Consider the following 19342-nt stretch of genomic DNA (forward strand, 5'->3'; position numbering starts at 1 on the left):
AAAATTAAAAGGGCAAATAAAGAAAATAAAGTGGGCAGAAAAGATTCTGACACTTCACAAAAGGTAAACAAATAACCCTATAATCAGTGAAAATGTTCACCCTCACAAGTCTTCATATAATTAAGATCATTTACACATCCATGTGAATGATTAAAATTAAAGACTGACAACTAACTCTCCAACTACTGGCAAGAATGCAAAATAGTACAAATAGTTTGGAGAAATGTTGCCCAGTTTGTTAAAGAACCAAACACGCACCTGCCCCGTGACCTAGCAACTCTGCTGTGAGAAATGAAAACACTCGCACGAACACGCGTATGTTCGTAGCAGTCTTCTTCATCACAGCCATTCATCAGTAAAGGAATAGATAACCTATGGTGTAGCTACTTAGCTTTTGATACTTGCAGCACTTATGGATGAATCTCAGAAACTATGAAAAGTGAAAGAAGCAGTACAGCAGTGGTTCATACTGCCCAATTCCGTTTATATGAAATTGTAGAACAGCAGACTGTTGTGTGTACGGAAATGAATCAGATCAGTGCTGTGGCTACCTCTCGGAGCGTTGGCTGAGAAGGCACATGAGTAAACTTCTTGGGGCAATGATAATGTTCTGTAGTTTGATAGAGTTATGTGGGTGAGTGCGTGAGTCCAAACTCAGTGAATGTATTGTCTGTTTAATTGTATGTAAATCTTGTATCAAAAGAAAAACAATAAATATTGAACTCTGTTAATGATATGCACACTGAAGATGATTTCCTGATATTTGCCATTTACTTTGGAACACGTTAAAAAATTAAAATGGACTACTAGACAGATAAGAGGAACAAATACATAAGTAAGCGTAGCAAAGCATTAATGATCATGGTGATAGTTACACAACAGTGGCTGTACTTAATGTCACTGAACTGCATACTTAAAAATGGTTGAGATGGTAAATTTTCTTACATATACTTAACCATGTTAAAAAAAAGTTAAAATAAGACCTTGCTAGTAAAAATCTAGTTAGTGATTATATGGGTGTTCACTCTAAACTGTTTTCAGCTTTTCTGTATGTTGGGAGGAAATTAAATGCTGGCGGGGGAGAGGAGGTGCAAAATAAAGCAGAGTGGAGGGAAGCCGTCACAGCCCGTTTTCCCATGAGGGAAACGTTCAGTAGAGCTAAGAAAAATGGAGAGAGTATCTCAAAGGTCAAGGGTATGTGTATTATTAATATAATACCTAGTACTTTTATGTTTAAAACTTCTTTTGCTTATTACTGGTAAAGATTTTAGGGAGTGTCAGCTTTTTTTAAAGAAGAAAATAGTTTTATTACTTATTACATTAGTCTGAAACTCTGTCACTTACCTGCATTACTTAACAGACTGTCAGAGAAGTATACAAATCCAAGTGTATTGTAACCATAGGGGAAATGTCCCATTACCATGACATGACTAGCATGGAAGATTGAATTACAAAGAAATACGAAGGGCATAAACTCGCTTTTCAAGTTTGATTGGGCTTTCACGTTAACTAGTGTTTTGTTTTAATTTTAGATTTGATCTGATAACTTCTGCAGACTTAAGTCTAAACTTTCTTAGTTGGAGAATTAAGTGGTTGTCAAGCATGTGGAAATAACCAACTGGACCTAGAAGGAAAGAAAAAAGCTAAGAAACTAAAGCCAGGGTTTTGTGTCTATCCTTTCCATCATGATTTAACACTACAATTATTATCTTTAATTGAATTCTTTAGATGACTTAGTTCAAAAGTTCACATGTTCAGATCCGTCGGTTTTGTTGGGGAAGGGTAGTCAGTACCATTTTGTCTTGTGTGCTTTTAAAATCTAAAATTGAAGGCTTGGGGGAAGGGGATGTTAGATTATTTAAATAAATGAAAAACTTTCCAGACAGTCTTTTGAGAGGAATACTGGCTTGAAAGGGGTTCCTACAAATTTCCTTGGCCTGCTGCCAAATGTATGCATGATCGAAAGTATGTATGTTTGTCATTGACAGAGTTTTGTGTTCTGTCAGTGACCTTTCTGTGCCATCTTGAGGGAGTGTCTTTGTTAAGGATCAATCTGTAGTAGAGCAGACTATTAACCCATTTCAGCAGCCATAGAATTTGGCTCTTAAGTTTATAAATGCATTATCCAATGTCTTATAACTCAAAAAATGGCTTCACTTATGATGAATTATTAATAACAAAAGTAACCAAAGAAAATAATCAGTCTGGAAATGTCTGTATACTTTTCTTTACAGAAATAATTATTCATATAAAAAACTTAACTCTTCAATTTCCACATTTGTTAAAGAAGTTTTCGTATTGTGGTCATGAATTTTTTTTCTTGTAGTTATTGCAGTCACTTTTAAATCTTAGAGATTTGTATTAACAAATTTTGGAAAATTAGTGCTTAGAAGGTGGAACATGTTGTATGGATCCTTACTTAGAGAGTTATTTTTGAAAATGAAGTTAAAGCTTATGGGCTACTAAACCTTAAAATTTCTTTGCACATTTATTCCTTTTCAGAATAAGCGTTTGAGCAGCCTTTCTTTTCTTCCTTTGAGGAGTACACTTGGGAGAGTAAAGTTTGAGAATGGCTTTGGGAATGGTTGACATTGGCATCAAACCAGGATGTTTTCCCGGTTTAGTAATAAAAGTCAATAGGCAAGGAGTCAACAAGGCTGTACTCATTGGAATTGGCAAGAGCCAATTTCTTTCCCTCAGTCTTGAGATGACCATTGGATATGTTAGCGCCCTCTTTTGGTGTAAGAAGGTTACTGCACCCTTAAATAATACAGGCAAAGGTTAGAGTTGCTCAGTCATGCCTGACTCTTTGCAACCCCATGGACAAATTCTCCAGGCAAGATTACTGGAGTGGGTTGCCATTTCCTTCTCCATGGCAAAAGGTAGACATCCTTTAAAGTTTTTAAAGTAAAAAATATGCTGAAGATTTGGAAAATTAAAGCAATGAACCACTCATAATTCTGCCAGCAACATAAACACTCTTGGTTAATATAGACATTCACTGTCATATGCTTAATCTGCCATTAGCAAAATAAGATAACAGAAATTTTTGACTTCATTTACATAAACTTATACAAAGAAGCTGGAAATGGATTCTAAGAAATACTTAGTATAACACAACACTTTAAACAGATTGAAACATAACTAGAAAAAAGTAAGGGTCTCTCAAATAAAAATAAATTTTAAGTTATGTGATAATATAATACAGTTATAACTGAAAAGTTAGGAAAACACTAACTTTGTAGTTTGGGGACTTTTTTTCATTTTTTCCCAGCACCCACTGTACTAGCTCAGGACTTTGGAAGAGGCTCACTTCAGTTCAGTCGCTCAGTTGCGTCCAACTCTGCGACCCCATGGACTGCAGCACTCCAGGCTTCCCTGTCTATCACCAACTCCCGGAGCTTACTCAGACTCATGTCCACTGAGTCAGTGATGCCATGCAACCATCTCACCCTCTGTCATCCCCTTCTCCTCCTGCCTTCAATCTTCCCCAGCATCAGGGTCTTTTCCAAGGAAGGAGTCAGCTCTTCGCGTCAGGTGGCCAGAGTATTGGAGCTTCAGCTTCAGCATCCATCCTTCCAATGAATATTCATGACTGATTTCCTTTAGGATGAACTGGTTGGATCTCCTTGCAGTCCAAGGGACTCTCAAAAGCCTTCTCCAACACCACAGTTCAAAAGCATCAATTCTTTGGCGCTCAGCTTACTTTATAGTCCAACTCTCACATCCATACATGACTACTGGAAAAACCATAGCTTTGACTAGGTGGACCTTTGTCAGCAAAGTAACGTCTCTGTTTTTTAATACACTGTCTAGGTTGGTCATAGCTTTTCTTTCAAGGAGCAAGCATCTTTCAATTTCATGGCTGCAGTCACAATCTGCAGTGATTTTGGAGCCCAAAAATAAAAAGTCTCTCACTGTTTCCACTGTTTCCCCATCTATTTGCCATGAAGTGACGGGACCAGATGCCATGATCTTAGTTTTCTGAATGGTGAGTTTTAAGCCAGCTTTTTCACTGTCCTCTTTCACTTGTATCAGGAGGCTCTTTAGTTCTTCTTCGTTTTCTACCATAAGGGTGGTGTCATCTGCATATCTGAGGCTATTGAAATTTCTCCCGGCAGTCTTGATTCCACCTTGTGCTTCTTCCAGCCCGTCGTTTCTCATGATGTACTCTGCATATAACTTAAATAAGCAGGGTGACAATATACAGCCTTGACGTACTCCTTTTCCTATCTGGAACCAGTCTGTTGTTCCATGTCCAGTTCTAACTGTTGCTTCTTGACCTGCATACAGGTTTCTCAGGAGGCAGGTAGAGGGTCTGGTATTCCCATCTCTTTAAGAATTTTCCACAGTTTGTGGTGATCCACATAGTCAAAGGCTTTGGTGTAGTCAATAAAGCAGAAGTAGATGTTTTTCTGGAACTCTCTTGCTTTTTTGATGATCCAACAGATGTTGGCAATTTGATTTCTGGTTCCTCTGCCTTTTCTAAAACCAGCTTGAACGTTTGGAAGTTCATGGTTCACGTACTGTTGAAGCCTGATTTGGAGAATTTTGAGCATTACTTTGCTAACGTGTGAGACGAGTGCTATTGTGTGGTAGTTTGAGCATTATTTGGCACTGCCTTTCTTTGGGATTGGAATGAAAACTGACCTTTTCCAGTCCTGTGGCCACTGCTGAGTTTTCCAAATTTGCTGGCATATTTGAGTGCAGCACTTTCACAGCGTCATCTTTTAGGATTTGAAATAGCTCGACGGAAATTCCATCACCTCCACTAGGTTTGTTCTTAGTGATGCTTCGAACATTGGCAGAGGCTAAGTAAGTGTAAGTGTTAGCTGCCCAGCTGTGTCCAACTCTTCATGACTCCATCGACTGTAGCCCGCCAGGCTCCTCTGTCCATGGAATTCTCCAGGCAAGAATACTGGAGTGGTTTGCCATTTCCTTCTTCAGGGCTCCTACTGGGCAATTAGAATTGGATGCCTCACTTCTAAGGGAGCCTCCCAGCTATGTTCATTATCACTGGAAAAGACGAGCCAAGGCTTAATTCTGTCTCAGTAAGACAGTGTACTAGAGTAGCAGCTTGGTAGCCATTGACGCTCAGTTAGGATCCTATTTTCCCGTGAACAGATTCCAGGAGGTAGGCTTTGTCAGGCCATGGTGTTTGAGTGTAGGGGATGAGGGAGAAGGAGAAGTGAGCCCTGTTTCTATAACTGTTTGGGGTTACTGCTTGGAGGGCAGAATGAGTGGGTTTTGAGGTGTTCTAAGACGCCTCTAGGTGACGTCTTCTTTTCTCATGGCTTTAGGTTTCCACCTCTATGCCGGCATCTCTCATCTATGCCAGTTCAGTCTACCCTGTAGGCCCCCTTGTCATATTTTGTTTACCTCCTGCCCTCTGCTTTCTTCTGACTTTTCACACACCATTCTCTTTTTTAATCAGTGCTGACAGTGCAACTCCTTTTTCATAGGAAATTTAGCAACAAAGAGAAGAAAAATCTATTTCTTTGTAGCAGATTTTAACTTTAATTCTTCATTTTCCATTTTAATGATAGGCATTGGCAGTCAAATGAATAATAATAATAGCAAACATTGTATTACTACCTAATCAGTAGTGTTCTGAGCACTTCTACTCATTAACCCATTTAATGGAGGCAACATCACTGTAAACCAGGTACTGTACTGTTCCATTTTGCAGATGAGAAACCCAAGGCACAGAGAGATTGTGTCTTGCTCAGCATCACACAGCTGGTAAATACAAGACGATGAAAACCCAGGCAGTCTGGAGCAGAGTTTGTTCTTGGCTGTACTGACTCTAAAGCTGAGGATAAAGTGTCACCAGGTAGGGATCTGGAGCCAAGTGGAAGCCAGGAGGCATGAAGGGGCTCCAAAGAGGAAGCAGAATAATACCTAAAATAAGCGTTGCTTAATTCACTGTCGTACCTGAAGCTGGATCTAACTAATGCCTTTCATAATCAGCTCTGATGTTGCCTTTAGCGTCCAAGACCATAGGTTGCTTCTCTCTGAATGACACAGTAACCTGATTGCTAAAGCTTCCTTTGTTGGTAATTTTTAAATAAAATTTAATCTTCGTAAGAATATATACATTTGTTGTTTATAAATCATACTTCTGAGTAGTTTAAGGGGTTGGGAAACTGTTCTGTTATTTATCAGACATTTTTACTTACAGACAATACAGAGGTAAGCTTGGAATATTATGAAGTCTGAATTCATAGTAAAAGACTTCAAATTAAAAAGGCTTTTTTGTTCATTATTCTTCCTTTTCCTCTGACTCTGTCTCATGAATCATTGCTGAGTTTTTGTTAGAATAACCACTTGAAGACCAAAAATAATATATATTAGCTCATGGTCATTTTCACTTTCATGCATTGGAGAAGGAAATGGCAACCCACTCCAGTGTTCTTGCCTGGAGAATCCCAGGGACGGGGGAGCCTCTGTGGGGTCGCACAGAGTCGGACACGACTGAAGTGACTTAGCAGCAGCAGCAACAGCATGGTCGTTTAACTTTTTAAAAAAATGTGTTATTGCGGCTTAATTGCTGTGCAATAAGTTGCACGTATTTAAAATACGTAACTTGGTGAGTTTTGATACGTGTCTACACCCATGAAGCTATTACTGTGAACATCTCCAGCACAGAGATTTTTGTTTGATTTCTTCTAGTAGTTATATAGTACTAAGTATTACATTTAAGTCTGTGATCCTCTTAATTTTTACATATCATGCTAGGTATTGAGAAAAAGAGATTTGGAGATTTTTGCATATGTATATTCTGTTGTTCTGACACCATTTGTTAAAGACTCAGTTCTACCGTGAAGTCTTCTGCTTAGTCGCTTAGTCGTGTCTGACTCTGTGACCCCATAGACTGTAGCCCACCAGGCTCCTCGGTCGGGGGATTCTCTAGGCAGGAATACTGGAGTAGATTGCCATGCCCTCCTCCAAGGGGTCTTCCCAACCCAGGGATTGAACCCAGGTCTTCTGCATTGAGGGCGGATTCTTTACAGTCTGAGCCACCAGGGAAACCTGTCTTAGCTGAGACAGGGAACTGTCTTAGCAGCTTTGTCAAAAAATAGTTTGTCCATTTAACCTATTTCTGAACTTTGTAGACCGTCTATTGCTCTGCTCTGTCTTTAAGCCAGTACTATACTGTCTTGACGGAGAAGGCGATAGCACCCCACTCCAGTACTCTTGCCTGGAAAGCCCATGGACAAAGGAGCCTGGTAGGCTGCGGTCCATGGGGTCTCGAAGAGTCAGACATGACTGAGCGACTTCACTTTCGCTTTTCACTTTCATGCATTGGAGAAGGAAATGGCAACCCACTCCAGTATTCTTGCCTGGAGAATCCCAGAGACAGGGGAGCCTGGTGGGCTGCTGTCTATGGGGTCGCACACGACTGAAGTGACTTAGCAGCAGCAGCATACTGTCTTGATCGTAGTAACTTTATACAACCCTTGAAATCAGACAGGATTAGTCCTCTGACTTTATTCTTCTTCAAAGTTGTTTTGGCTCTTTTAGGTCCTTCACATTTCCATAGGAATTTTAAAATCAGTTTGTCTATTTCTGTTTTTAAAAAACCTACTGAAATTCGGACTAGAATTACTTACAATTATAGATAAATTAACAATTTAGCAATTTTTAGTCTTCTAAGCCATGAAAACAATGTTGTTGTTGTTGTTGTTGTTCAGTTGCTAAGTCATGTCCGACTCTTTGTGACCCCATGAACTGCAGCACTCCAGGCTTCTCTGTCCATCACTGTCTGAGTTTACTCAAACTCATGTCCATTGAGTCAGTGATGCCATCCAACCATCTCATCCTCTGTTACGCCCTTCTCTTTCCCTCAGTTTTTCCCAGCATCAGGGTCTTTTCCAGTGAATCGGCTCTGCATCAGGTGGCTAGAGTAATGGAACTTCAGCATCAGTCCTTTCAGTGAATATTCAAGGTTGATCTCCTTTAGGATTGACTGGTTTGATCTCCTTGCTGTCCAAGGGACTCTTGAGAGTCTTCTTCAGCACCACAGTTCAAAAGTGTCAGTTCTTCAGCGATCAGCCTTATTTATGGACCAACTGGTGGCTCAGACAGTAAAGGGTCTGTCTACAATGTGGGAGACCCGGGTTCGATCCCTGGGTCGGGAAGATCCCCTGGGGAAGGAAATGGCGATCCACTCCAGTACTATTGCCTGGAAAATCCCATGGACAGAGGAGCCTGGTAGGATACAGTCCATGGAGTCACAGAGAGTCGGACACAACTGAGTGACTTCACTTCACTCATATCCATACATGACTACTGGAAAAACCATAGCTTTGACTATATGGACCTTTGTCTCAAAGTGATGTCCCTGCTTTTTAATACATAGTCTAGGTCGGTCATAGCTTTTCCTCCAAGGAGCAAGCGTCTTTTAATTTCGTGGCTGTGGTCACCATCTGCATTGATTGTGGAGCCCAAGAAAATGAAAGTGACATTTTCCCCATCTATTTGAAAACAGTGTAGCTTTCCATTCATTTAGGTCGCCATTAGTTTCTCTCATTTTATAGATTTCAGAGCACAGGTCTTATACATCTCTTGTCAGATTTATGCCTAAGTATTTCATATATTCATGCTATTTTAAATGGTGTTTTTAGGTCAGTTTCTTATCAGTTAATACTAATACATGGAAATATAATTAATTTTGTATCCTGCAACGTTGCTAAAATTTATTAGCTTTTTTGTAGATTCCATCAGATTTTCTACCTAGGCCACATGCCATCTGTGAATAATGACAGTTTTACTTCATCCTTTCCAGTTTGATGGTTTTTAATTTCTTTTTCTTGATTTACCATGCTGGCTAAAGCCAGTAGAAGTAGTAAGAGAGAATATCCTTGCCTTCTTTCATTAAATACAATGTTAGCGCTAGGTTTCTTGCAAATTACTTTTATTAACTAAAGGAAATTCCCTTCTATAACCTTATTTGCTGAGAGGTTTTATCAGAAGACACTGGATTTTGTTTTTCCATATCTCTTAAGATGACCACATGGTTCTTTAGTTTGCTGATGTGGTAAATTATATTGACTAATTTATGAATACTAAGTCTCGCATTTTTGCAAAAAAAAAAACTTGGTCATGACATACTCTTTTTTAAAATGGTATTTATATTTGGCTATGCTGGGTCTCTGTTGCTGCGTGGGCATTTCTCTAGTTGCGGTCAGCAGGGACTACCCTCTAGCTGCAGTGTGAGGGCTTCTCATTGCAGGGGTTTCACTCGTTGGGTAGCATGGGCTCTAGGGCATGCGGGCCATAGTGGCTGCAGCATGGACTCAGCAGCTGCAGCTCACGGGCTCTAGAGGACAGGCTCAGCAGTTGTGGCACGCGGCCTTAGTTGATCTGTGGCATTTGGGATCTTCCCAAATCAGGAATCGAACCCATGTCTCCTGCACTGGCAGGAGGATTCTTTACCACTGAGCCACCAGGGAAGCCCTATCTATTTCTTGAGTGAGCTTTGATGGTCTAGTCATTGGAGAATTTGTCCACTTCATCTAAATTGTCTAGTTTATTGGCATAACATTGATCCTAATATCTCCTTATCTTTTCAATGTCTTTAGAATCTGTAGCAATGTCACCTCTCTGATTCCTGATATTGGCAATTTGTATATTCTTTCACTTTTTCTTGATCAGTCTAGCTAGAGTTTTATCTATTTTATTGGTATTCTCAAAGAACCAACTTTGGTTTCATTGATGTTTCTTTTGTTTTTCTGTTATCTGTTCATTGACATTTGCTCTGGTTTTTATTCTTTCCTTTCTTCTGTTTAGTTAGTGTTCAATCACTTCTTCCTCTAGCTTTTTAAGGTTGAAAATGAAATCACTAATTTCTCATCTTTCTTCTCTTATAATATAGGCACTTAGTTGGACACCACAGATTTTTATTTTCATTCAGTTCAAAATACTTTGGAATTTCCCTGTTGATTTTTTCCTTTGGTCTGTGAGCTGTTTAGAAGCATATTGTTTAAGAAAAAAAAAAAGAAGCATATTGTTTAGTTTATACAAAGTTTATCATTGGTTTTCTCAGTATCTTTCTGTTATTGTTTCTGATGTAATTACCTTATAGTCAGAAAACATGAAAGTGTCTTGAATCCTTTTCAAGACCCAGAGTTAAGTTTATCTTGGTAAATGTTCTACATGTACTTGGAAAGAATGTATGTTCTGCTTTTTAAAGTGTAGAGTGTTCTTTTGAATGTTAAATTAGTTGATAGTGTTTAAGTCTTATATCCCTATTGATTTTTTGTCTACTTATTTTGCCATTATTCAGAGAGGAATGTTGAAATCCCTGACTATAATTGCAAGTTTGTCTCATTTCTTTTTTTTTTAATACTTTTTTGAGATACAACTCATATACTATACAATTCATCCATTAAGGTTTACAACTAAATGATTTTTTTTCATCACCACTATCCAATTTTAGAATATTTTCGTTCCCCCACTGAAAAGAAACCCCATACCCATTAGCAGTCATTTCCCATTTCTAATCAGCACCAGTTCAGTTCAGTTGCTCAGTCGTGTCCGACTCTTTGCGACCCCATGGACTGCAGCACGCCAGGCCTCCCTGTCCATTACCAACTCCCAGAGTTTACGCAAACTCATGTCCATTGAGTCAGTGATGCCATCTAACCATTGCATCCTCTGTTGTCCCCTTCTCCTCCCGCCTTCATCTTTCCCAGCATCAGGGTCTTTTCAAATGAGTCAGCTCTTCACATCATGTGGCCAAAGTACTGGAGTTTCAGCTTCAGCATCTGTCCTTCTAATGAATATTCAGGACTGATTTCCTTTAGGATGGACTGGTTGGATCTCCTTGCAGTCCAAGGGACTCTCAAGAGTCTTCTCCAATACCACAGTTCAAAAGCATCAGTTCCTTGGCACTCAGCTTTCTTTATAGTCCAACTCTCACGTCTATACATGACTACTGGAAAAACTATAGTTTTGACTAGATGGACCTTTGTTGGCAAAGTAATGTCTCTGCTTTTTAATATGCTGTCTAGGTTGGTCATAACTTCATCACCACAGCCCTAAACCACCACTCATTTACTTCTTCTCTCTATAGAGTTGCAGATGTTTTATATAAAACATGATCATATAATATGTGGGATTTTATAATTGATGTGTTACAGCTGGCATAATGTTTTCACATTTTATCTGTGTTATAATATGTAGTATTGGAACTTCATTCTTTTTTGTGGCCAAATAATAATTGCATTGTATGGATATGCTCGTTTTATTTGTCCATTCACCAGCTGATGGATGTTTAGATTGTTTCTACATTTTCCATGTTATGAATAATGCTTCTGTGAACACTGGTGTACATAAATTTTTGTGTTGTATGTTTTTATTTCTCTTGCATATTTGCTTAAGAGTAGAATTCCTGGATCATACAATAATTCTGTGTTTAACTTTCTGAGGAACTGTCAAATTGTTTTCCAAAGCAGTTGCAACATTTTTCATTCCCACTGGGAATGCATGAGGTTTCTCCGCATCCTTGCCAATATTTGTTATATTTTTTATTATAGCCAATTTAGTGGGCTCATTGTGGTTTTGATTTATATTTCACTAATGACTAATGATGTTAAGCCTCTTTTATATACTTATTGGCCATTTGTATATCTTTGGAGAAATGTCTGTTTCGATCCTTTCTCATTTTTTTAACTTGTTTTCATTTAAGCTGTTCTTTTTATTATTGAGTTATAATTCAATTAGCCCTATTAGATAAATAATTTGAAAATATGTTCTCTTATTCTATGAGTTTTCTTGTCATTTTCTTGGTACTGTTTATAACACAAAGGTTTTTAATTTTGATATAGTCCAGTTTATCCTTTTGTTCTTTTTCTTTTGGTGTGCTCGAGTGGGTTGCCATTCCCTTCTGCAGGGGATTTTCCCGACCCAGGGATCAGAGCATATAAGCATGCTTTAGTGTTTGCATCTTTGAAGACCCTTGGCTCCAGATGTTATACTCCCTTTCATACCCACACTTCTTAAGCGTTTCCTCTCACACTGCCTCCCTGTCTCACCAGTAATTCCTCTTCAACCCCCTCCAGCTATTCACTGAACTGCTCTGATCAGACACCAACGATCTCCATATTGCTAAGTCCAAGGTGACTTTTTCTCTTTTTCAGCCTCAGCACAATTAGCCAGTTTCCACACCCTTCTCCACGAAGCACTCCTTTGTCAGCTTCTGTGACTCCATACTCCTAGTTATCCCCACTTCCTTGGTTATTTCCTCTGTATCCTTTCTCCAGCTCCTCTACTTTTACTCAGCTACTAAATATTGGAGCACCTCAGAATTAAGCCTGGGCCTTCTTCCCTGTAAACTAGGTAACCTTATCCATTTTCACGACTTTTAATATTATTTGTGTGCTGGTGGTTTCCCTATGTGCATCTCCAGCTCAGACTTGTCCTGTGTGCTCCATACTGGTAGATCTGACCACCTTCTCTGTGTATATCTCTAGACATCCATCCAGAACTAACATGCTCTCTACTCTGCTTTTTCTCATCTCAGTAAATGACACCACATCGATCTCTTTGCTCAGGCCCCAAAACTAGGTCTCATCCATATTTATTTCCCTCTGTCACCTCCCACATCAGTTCATCATCAAGTTCTGACTGTCCTGCCTCCAAAATATAGTCTGTGTTTCCACTCCGCTCCATCCTGACCTAATCTAAACGCCCATCATCTCTGACTGGAACCCCTGTGTTAGCCTCCTAGGGAGTCTCTGCCTGTACTCTTGCCCCATCCCAGTCCATTTTCATCAGAGAAGCCCATTGTAGGTTTGACAGTGCTTATCATTGTAGATTTGACTATTTATTGTCACAGTTTTCATGAAAAAGGGAGGCTTTTTCTAATTTGCACCGAAGTAGAGGCTAGCATTTTTATGCCTTTCCCTTCTCTGATGCATCAGGGTCTTTTTCTGTCTAGGCCTCAGCCTTATCCTCTAAGCTTTTCTTTCTTTCAAATATTTCAGATTTAAAGAAGTCAAACAAAAAACTGCCATATAACCTTTGTGCCTAGGGAGCCTGTGCTCTTGCCCCATCCTAGTCCATTTTCTTCTCGCTTCAGCTTGTCTTTCCAATGAATATTTAGGATTGATTTCCTTTAGGACTGACTGGTTTGAACTCCTTGCAGTCCCAGAGACTCTCAAGAGTCTTCTCCAACACCACAGTTCCAAAGCATCAATTCTTCGGCATTCAGCCTTCTTAATGGTCCAGCTCTCACATCCATACATGACAACTGGAAAAACCATAGCTTTGACTAGATGGACCTTTGTCAGCAAAATAATGTCTCTGCTTTTTAATACACTATCTAAGTTTGTCATAGCTTTTCTTCCAAGGAGCAAGTGTCTTTTCATTTCATGACTGCAGTCAACATCTGCAGTGATTTTGAAGCCCAAGAAAATAAAGTCTGTCACTATTTTCATTGTTTCCCCATCTATTTGCCATGTAGTGGTGGGACCAGATGCCATGATCTTAGTTCTTTTAACGTTTTAACGTTGAGTTTTAAGCCTGCTTTTTCACTCTCCTCTTTCACCTTCATCAAGAGGCTGTTGAGTTCCTGTTCACTTTCTTCCATAAGGGTGGTGTTATCTGCATATCTGAGGTTATTGACATTTCTCATGGCAGTCTTCGTTCCAGCTTGTGCTTCATCCAGCCAGCGTTTTGCATGAGGTACTCTGCATATAAGTTAAATAAGCAAGGTGACAATATACAGCCTTGATGTACTCCTTTCTCAATTTGAAACCAGTCCTTTGTTCCCTGTCTGGTTCTGACTATTGATTCTTGACCTGCATACAGGTTTCTCAGGAGGCAGGTAGAGGGTCTGGTATTCCCATCTCTTTAAGAATTTTCCACAGTTTGTGGTGATCCACACAGTTAAAGGCTTTAGCACAGTCAGTGAAGCAGAAATAGATGTTTTTCTGGAATTCTGTTGATTTTTCTGTGATCTGACGGATGTTGGCAATTTGATCTCTGGTTCCTCTGCCTTTTCTAAATCCAGCTTGAACATCTGGAAGTTCTTGGTTCACATACTGTTGAAGCCTAGCTTGGAGAATTTTGAGCATTACTTTGCTAGCATGTGAGATGAGTGCACTTGTGCAGTAGTTTGAACATTCTTTGGGATTGGAATGAAAACTGACCTTTGCCAGCCCTGTGTCCATTGCTGAGTTTTCCGAATTTGTTGGCATACTGAGTGCAGCATTTCAACAGCATCCATCTTTGAAAGGATTGGAAATAGCTCAGCTGGAATTCCATCACCTCCACTAGCTTTGTTCATAGTGAGGCTTCCTAAGGTCCATATGTCAAGTTACCTTTGGTTTTATAGTCTGTTGGCTCAACTAAGCCTGGTTTGCTTAATTTAGTCAACAGTTTTCAAGCTTTTCCCACAGTTGCTCTACTGAAACATTTAAAGTAAATGACACTTTATTTCATTGAACTTGAGTAGCCATGACTAAAAACTAAGTTTCTATAAACCTATCCAGAAACCAGAAAAACCTTTGGCAGTGTGAATGATCCCTGATGTAATTGGATTCTCCTTGGTTTTTATTTACTGTCTTGAGGAGGGTGCACCTGTGACCGAACGCTAGTGTAAGGCTTGTCAGGTGTGCAGAACACAGAGCGGACAGTCCCGGCCTTGTGACTCATGAGAGGTTGTCTAACTTACGCTCCCTTTTCTGTTGGCAGTGCACGACTTGATTTTCTGGCGAGATGTGAAGAAGACTGGCTTTGTCTTTGGCACCACACTGATCGTGCTGCTGTCCCTGGCCGCTTTCAGTGTCATCAGTGTGGTTTCTTACCTCATCCTGGCCCTTCTGTCTGTCACCATCAGCTTCAGGGTCTACAAGTCTGTCATCCAAGCTGTACAGAAATCAGAAGAAGGCCATCCATTCAAGTGAGTTGAAGCATCATTAGTAATGCTCTACAACTTAGGGAAGGGTTTGCAGAGGCTGGTCAGATCCAAATCAGACCTGATTAGAAATCAGGAATTATAGGGCCTAATGCAGCTAATCAGTGGCATGAAACATCAACTTGAGACTACTTTATGAAGTGACCAAGTTAGGAGCCAGGAACTTTTTTGACGAACTAGAGGGTCACCTAAAAGGACTGTCTGAATTCCTGGGCAGGGTCATCCTGTAGAGAAAGCAGAGCATCTGGACAGCACTCAGTTAAATGGGGTCCCAGGTGCATGTTTAAGCCCCACATAGTTAATACTTAAAACAGCCTTGGAAAAAAACAGCCTTGGAATGTTGTTGAGGATGCATTCTTGGCAGTATAAGAACTCGGTGTGTATATTCTTGGTTTTATTACTGATTTCCTTCCTATCTCTCCTTTAGTTGCCTTAATACCAGGGGCAAGTCGTGATGAAGTCAGTAGGTCATGCATTTGTAGAATCCAGTTGCTAGCTTTTCCAACTGTGCTATGATTTAACAAATGTTTTCCTCACTCCTTTCCTCTTGAAAGTCTTGGCCTGTAAAAAAATTTTAACATCAACAAATGGCAGTATTTTATTATTTTCAAATAGCAGGTTTTTAAAACCCCTGCTCGTGGAAAAAGAAGTATTTCTGTGATCTCTCAGAACTATGACAGAATAGGTGTCTGACTGCAGCTTTGGTCCTTGTATTTTCTCCTGGTGAAAATAGAAGGAATAATTTAAGCTATATGTGGCATTTTAAAAGTTACTTGCAAGTTGGTTTTAACAAATCAGTAGTTGTTGATTGATTGAGTGGATAAATTTTACTGTTTTGCCACAAGCTGCAATGTAGAAGGTTTTTTTTCCTCCTTTCACATGATGCTGTTACATATTTATAAAACGTGTTTTGCTAGGTTGTATTAATTACAGCATCTAATTTTTATAACTTTTGTGTTTGATAGTACATATTTCCTTACTAAACCGGAAAGAAAAACATGCCTATTACTCTTCTGACTTTTCCCGCAAGACTGTAGGCTGTTTGAGGCAGAAGCAGTTTTATTTTTCTGATATCCCTATACCTAGTGGAGGGTCTGGTACTCATGGGCACCACTAAGTGCTGAGTGAAGGAACAGATTATGAGCAGGTGGTTACATCTCAGTTCTATAATGCATCCTGGGAACAGAACGCAGGTCTTTGTGTTTTTTTAACAAATATTTTATAATGCCTCCTTTATCATTTTGAAATGAAATTCATAGATAATATTACTGGTAAACAATTTTTAAAACATCATAATTATAAGGAGTGATAAAATAGAAAGTCATTGACAATAAAACAACTAGCATTTCAGTCAATATTTTAATTTCTTAGAAATAATTACACCAAAAAAGAAACTAAAAATACTTGAGATCAGAAACTTGCATGTACATTTATAATCTCCCTTACAGATGTGATTTTCCAAAATGGCAAAAAAAAAAAAATCTTAAGGTTTCAGTATAAACAAAATACAGTTTTAGACAATTCGGGATATGTCAAAATTGTGGGGAAAATACTTTGTTTTTATATGTTCTGGGCTCTTGATAATTATAAAGAGGTTCACCTTCATGAATATCCTATGAGATAGTAAAAGTTCTGCAGGACATTGGGCAGTTCTTTATTGTACATGACTGTCCCACACTGCGGACATAGGGCAGTTTTGCCTCTACCTACCAAATGGTAGTCAAGTTCCCCCCACCCCACCCCATGTTAGCAAAATCTGCCTCTGCAGATTTCACACACCCTTCAGGGGATTTCACCCTCTGAAGAACTTCTGTGCTAACAGAAAGAGATCATCTCCTGCCATGTCAGATGTGTGACTGTTGTTTCTTCTTCTGAAAGAGCCTACCTGGATGTCGACATCACTCTGTCCTCAGAAGCTTTCCATAACTACGTGAACGCTGCCATGGTGCACATCAACAGGGCCCTGAAACTCATCATTCGTCTCTTTCTGGTGGAGGATCTAGTTGACTCCTTAAAGGTTAGTTGCCTCTGCAGCTTTTGGTGGTGAGGCTGAGGAAGACCAGGGACTGAGTTATAATTCAGAGGAAAGGCAGTAAATAAGGTTTTATCAGACAAAAGCAAAATGTATGCTTGTCTCAATCAGTCTACAGAAATGGAAGTAGGGGTTAGTAAAGAAGGTACTTTCTGCGTCAGGAGAACTCACATCAGAATAAGGATAATGTATGCAATTGATAGAAATGCAGTTACAGTCTGTTTGGTTCTTCTGAGAGAACCACTGAGTTCTCTTATGCACCCTCAAATGTATAATAGAAATGAGGTAACCATGTTGAAATTATTAATGGCATACATCACTGAATTTATGAGGACTTAGCTAGAAAAAAATAACATCAAATAACCTGAATTTTGTAAGATCCCCTGGTGGAAGGCATGGCAACCCACCCCAGTATTCTTGCCTGGAGAGAGGAGCCTGGTGGGCTACAGTCCATGGGGTCGCAAAGAGTCAGACACACCTGAGTGACCAAGCACAGCCCAACCTGAATTCTGCATCATGATTATTCCTGCTTAACCCCCTGATGTTGGCCTTCACAGCTTGCTGTCTTCATGTGGCTGATGACCTATGTTGGTGCCGTTTTCAATGGGATCACCCTTCTGATTCTTGGTAAGGTGGCAAGGAAAATGTCTTCAGGCTCTATGAAGTAATTGGTAAGAGTAAGAGAGAGAGCTCAGCGTGGCTCCAGTCCTTTCACACTGGCCCAGCCTTCAACATCCATAAAGGCCTTGTCTAGGTACTGGAGGAACCTGTGTTTGTGGGCACAGGTTTATTAAATGGTCCCACCTATAAAGAAACATCCAGACAACTAGAAATACAGGAGAGTTGTCGAGATTTAGTTTAAATATGAGGATCTTCATAATTTGGAAATTATTAGTGGTACAAGAGGGAAGACTATATACCTGTATCTAACGGTCCTTAGTTGAGAGCTCTGGCCAGGACTTCTCATACTGATGAAGTTCTGTGTTTCCCTGTATTTCATGAGGAAAAATATCCCTGTTACTCAGACTTTGTGACTGTCTCCATTGACACTTGCCATGTCTTATGATTCTTTCTTACAGCTGAACTACTCGTTTTCAGCGTTCCAATTGTCTATGAGAAGTACAAGGTAAGCATTTGTCTGTTTTGAGTCAGATATGCCAGTTAATGTATGACTAATTTTAGTTCTTTATTTATTTATTTATTTATTTGGCTACATCAGATCTTTAGTTGCAGCTTGTGGGATCTAGTTCCCTGAACAGGGATTGAACCCGGGCCCCCTGCATTGGGAGCACGGAGTCTTAGCCACTTGACCACCAAGAAAGTCCCTAGTGCATTTTTTAGGCATTGAAAGTTCACAGCAATCTTTTCCTAGCCGTTTTTACAGTCTTAATTTTATAAGTTCCTACAAGAAACTGGTAACTGGTTTCCTCTAAGAAGCGAAACTGAATGTCTAGAAGAGATAAGGGTAGAAAGGGAATTTACTGTGTTACCATGCTGTATGTCTTTTGAGTTTTATCAGATGGATCTGTTCCCCAAAAAAAGTTGAAAAAAATGCTCAAATAAGAGCTGGTATCTGAGAAGAAACAAACTATTAAAGGAGTTGTGGGAATCCATCAGTGTGAATAGATGTCTGCACTGTAGAGTGGCTTATACCGAGTGCACTGGATGCTATGAAGTTTTCTTGATAGATTGTCGTCCATTATCTGACTTGATTCATGGCTTTTTGGTATTAAATGAATTAGTCTCACCAGGAGTCAGAACATATTTGTGTTTACTGAATGTAGATTAGACACACAGTTTCTGGTATTGAGAAAATTATGGTTAAACTAGGCTAAAGAATCTTACCTTCAGGAAAATTGTTAATCTGTGTGTTGCCACAACTGAATGACTTTTCTTTCTTAAAGACCCAGATTGATCACTATGTTGGCATTGCCCGTGATCAGACCAAGTCAATTGTTGAAAAGTGAGTACACTTAGGTTCCCCATTTCATCATGACATGAGCTTTTTTTTCCCCCAATTATTTTTAGTCTCCTGTGTAAAATGCTAATGCCAAAAAAAGTAATTTTATCCTGGGGAAAAGGAAAAGCTTGGCTAATGATTCATTTTACTAGAAATAATTTCATCTGCTCCTTTGTAAAGCATTCTTTGTATCTTGAACTGAAAAGGACCAACAGAGTTAGGACCACTCTGCCTTTTTGAACTGTTTTTTAAATGTTTGTGGTTGTCTACTCACCATTTAGTTTCACAAATATCAATGTTAAGCCAAACTCTTCCTTCCCTTTTCAGAAATAAAAGTTGTAGTAAATAGAGTAAAGCTCAAAACTACCTCTTTTCTAAGACTATATATCCTTCTGTTTTAATCAGTTTCATATTTAAATCAAATAAT

The 19342-nt window shown here is 39.3% G+C and overlaps 1 protein-coding gene across 3 annotated transcripts in view; it reads left to right on the forward strand.

The window, feature by feature from the left end:
- The window catches only part of RTN3 (reticulon 3), a 62337-nt gene that overhangs the window by 41360 nt on the left and 1635 nt on the right, over window positions 1-19342 (forward strand). For all 3 annotated transcript variants that reach the window (XM_069566023.1, XM_069566021.1, XM_070289446.1), the window contains 5 exons: window positions 14701-14908; window positions 16802-16940; window positions 17513-17582; window positions 18035-18081; window positions 18860-18918. In XM_069566023.1, coding sequence (XP_069422124.1) covers window positions 14701-14908; window positions 16802-16940; window positions 17513-17582; window positions 18035-18081; window positions 18860-18918 — 523 coding nt within the window. The remainder of the gene's footprint in view (window positions 1-14700; window positions 14909-16801; window positions 16941-17512; window positions 17583-18034; window positions 18082-18859; window positions 18919-19342) is intronic.

The sequence above is a fragment of the Ovis canadensis genome, chromosome 21, assembly GCF_042477335.2.
Source record: "Ovis canadensis isolate MfBH-ARS-UI-01 breed Bighorn chromosome 21, ARS-UI_OviCan_v2, whole genome shotgun sequence".
NCBI classification, from domain to species: Eukaryota; Metazoa; Chordata; class Mammalia; order Artiodactyla; family Bovidae; genus Ovis; species Ovis canadensis.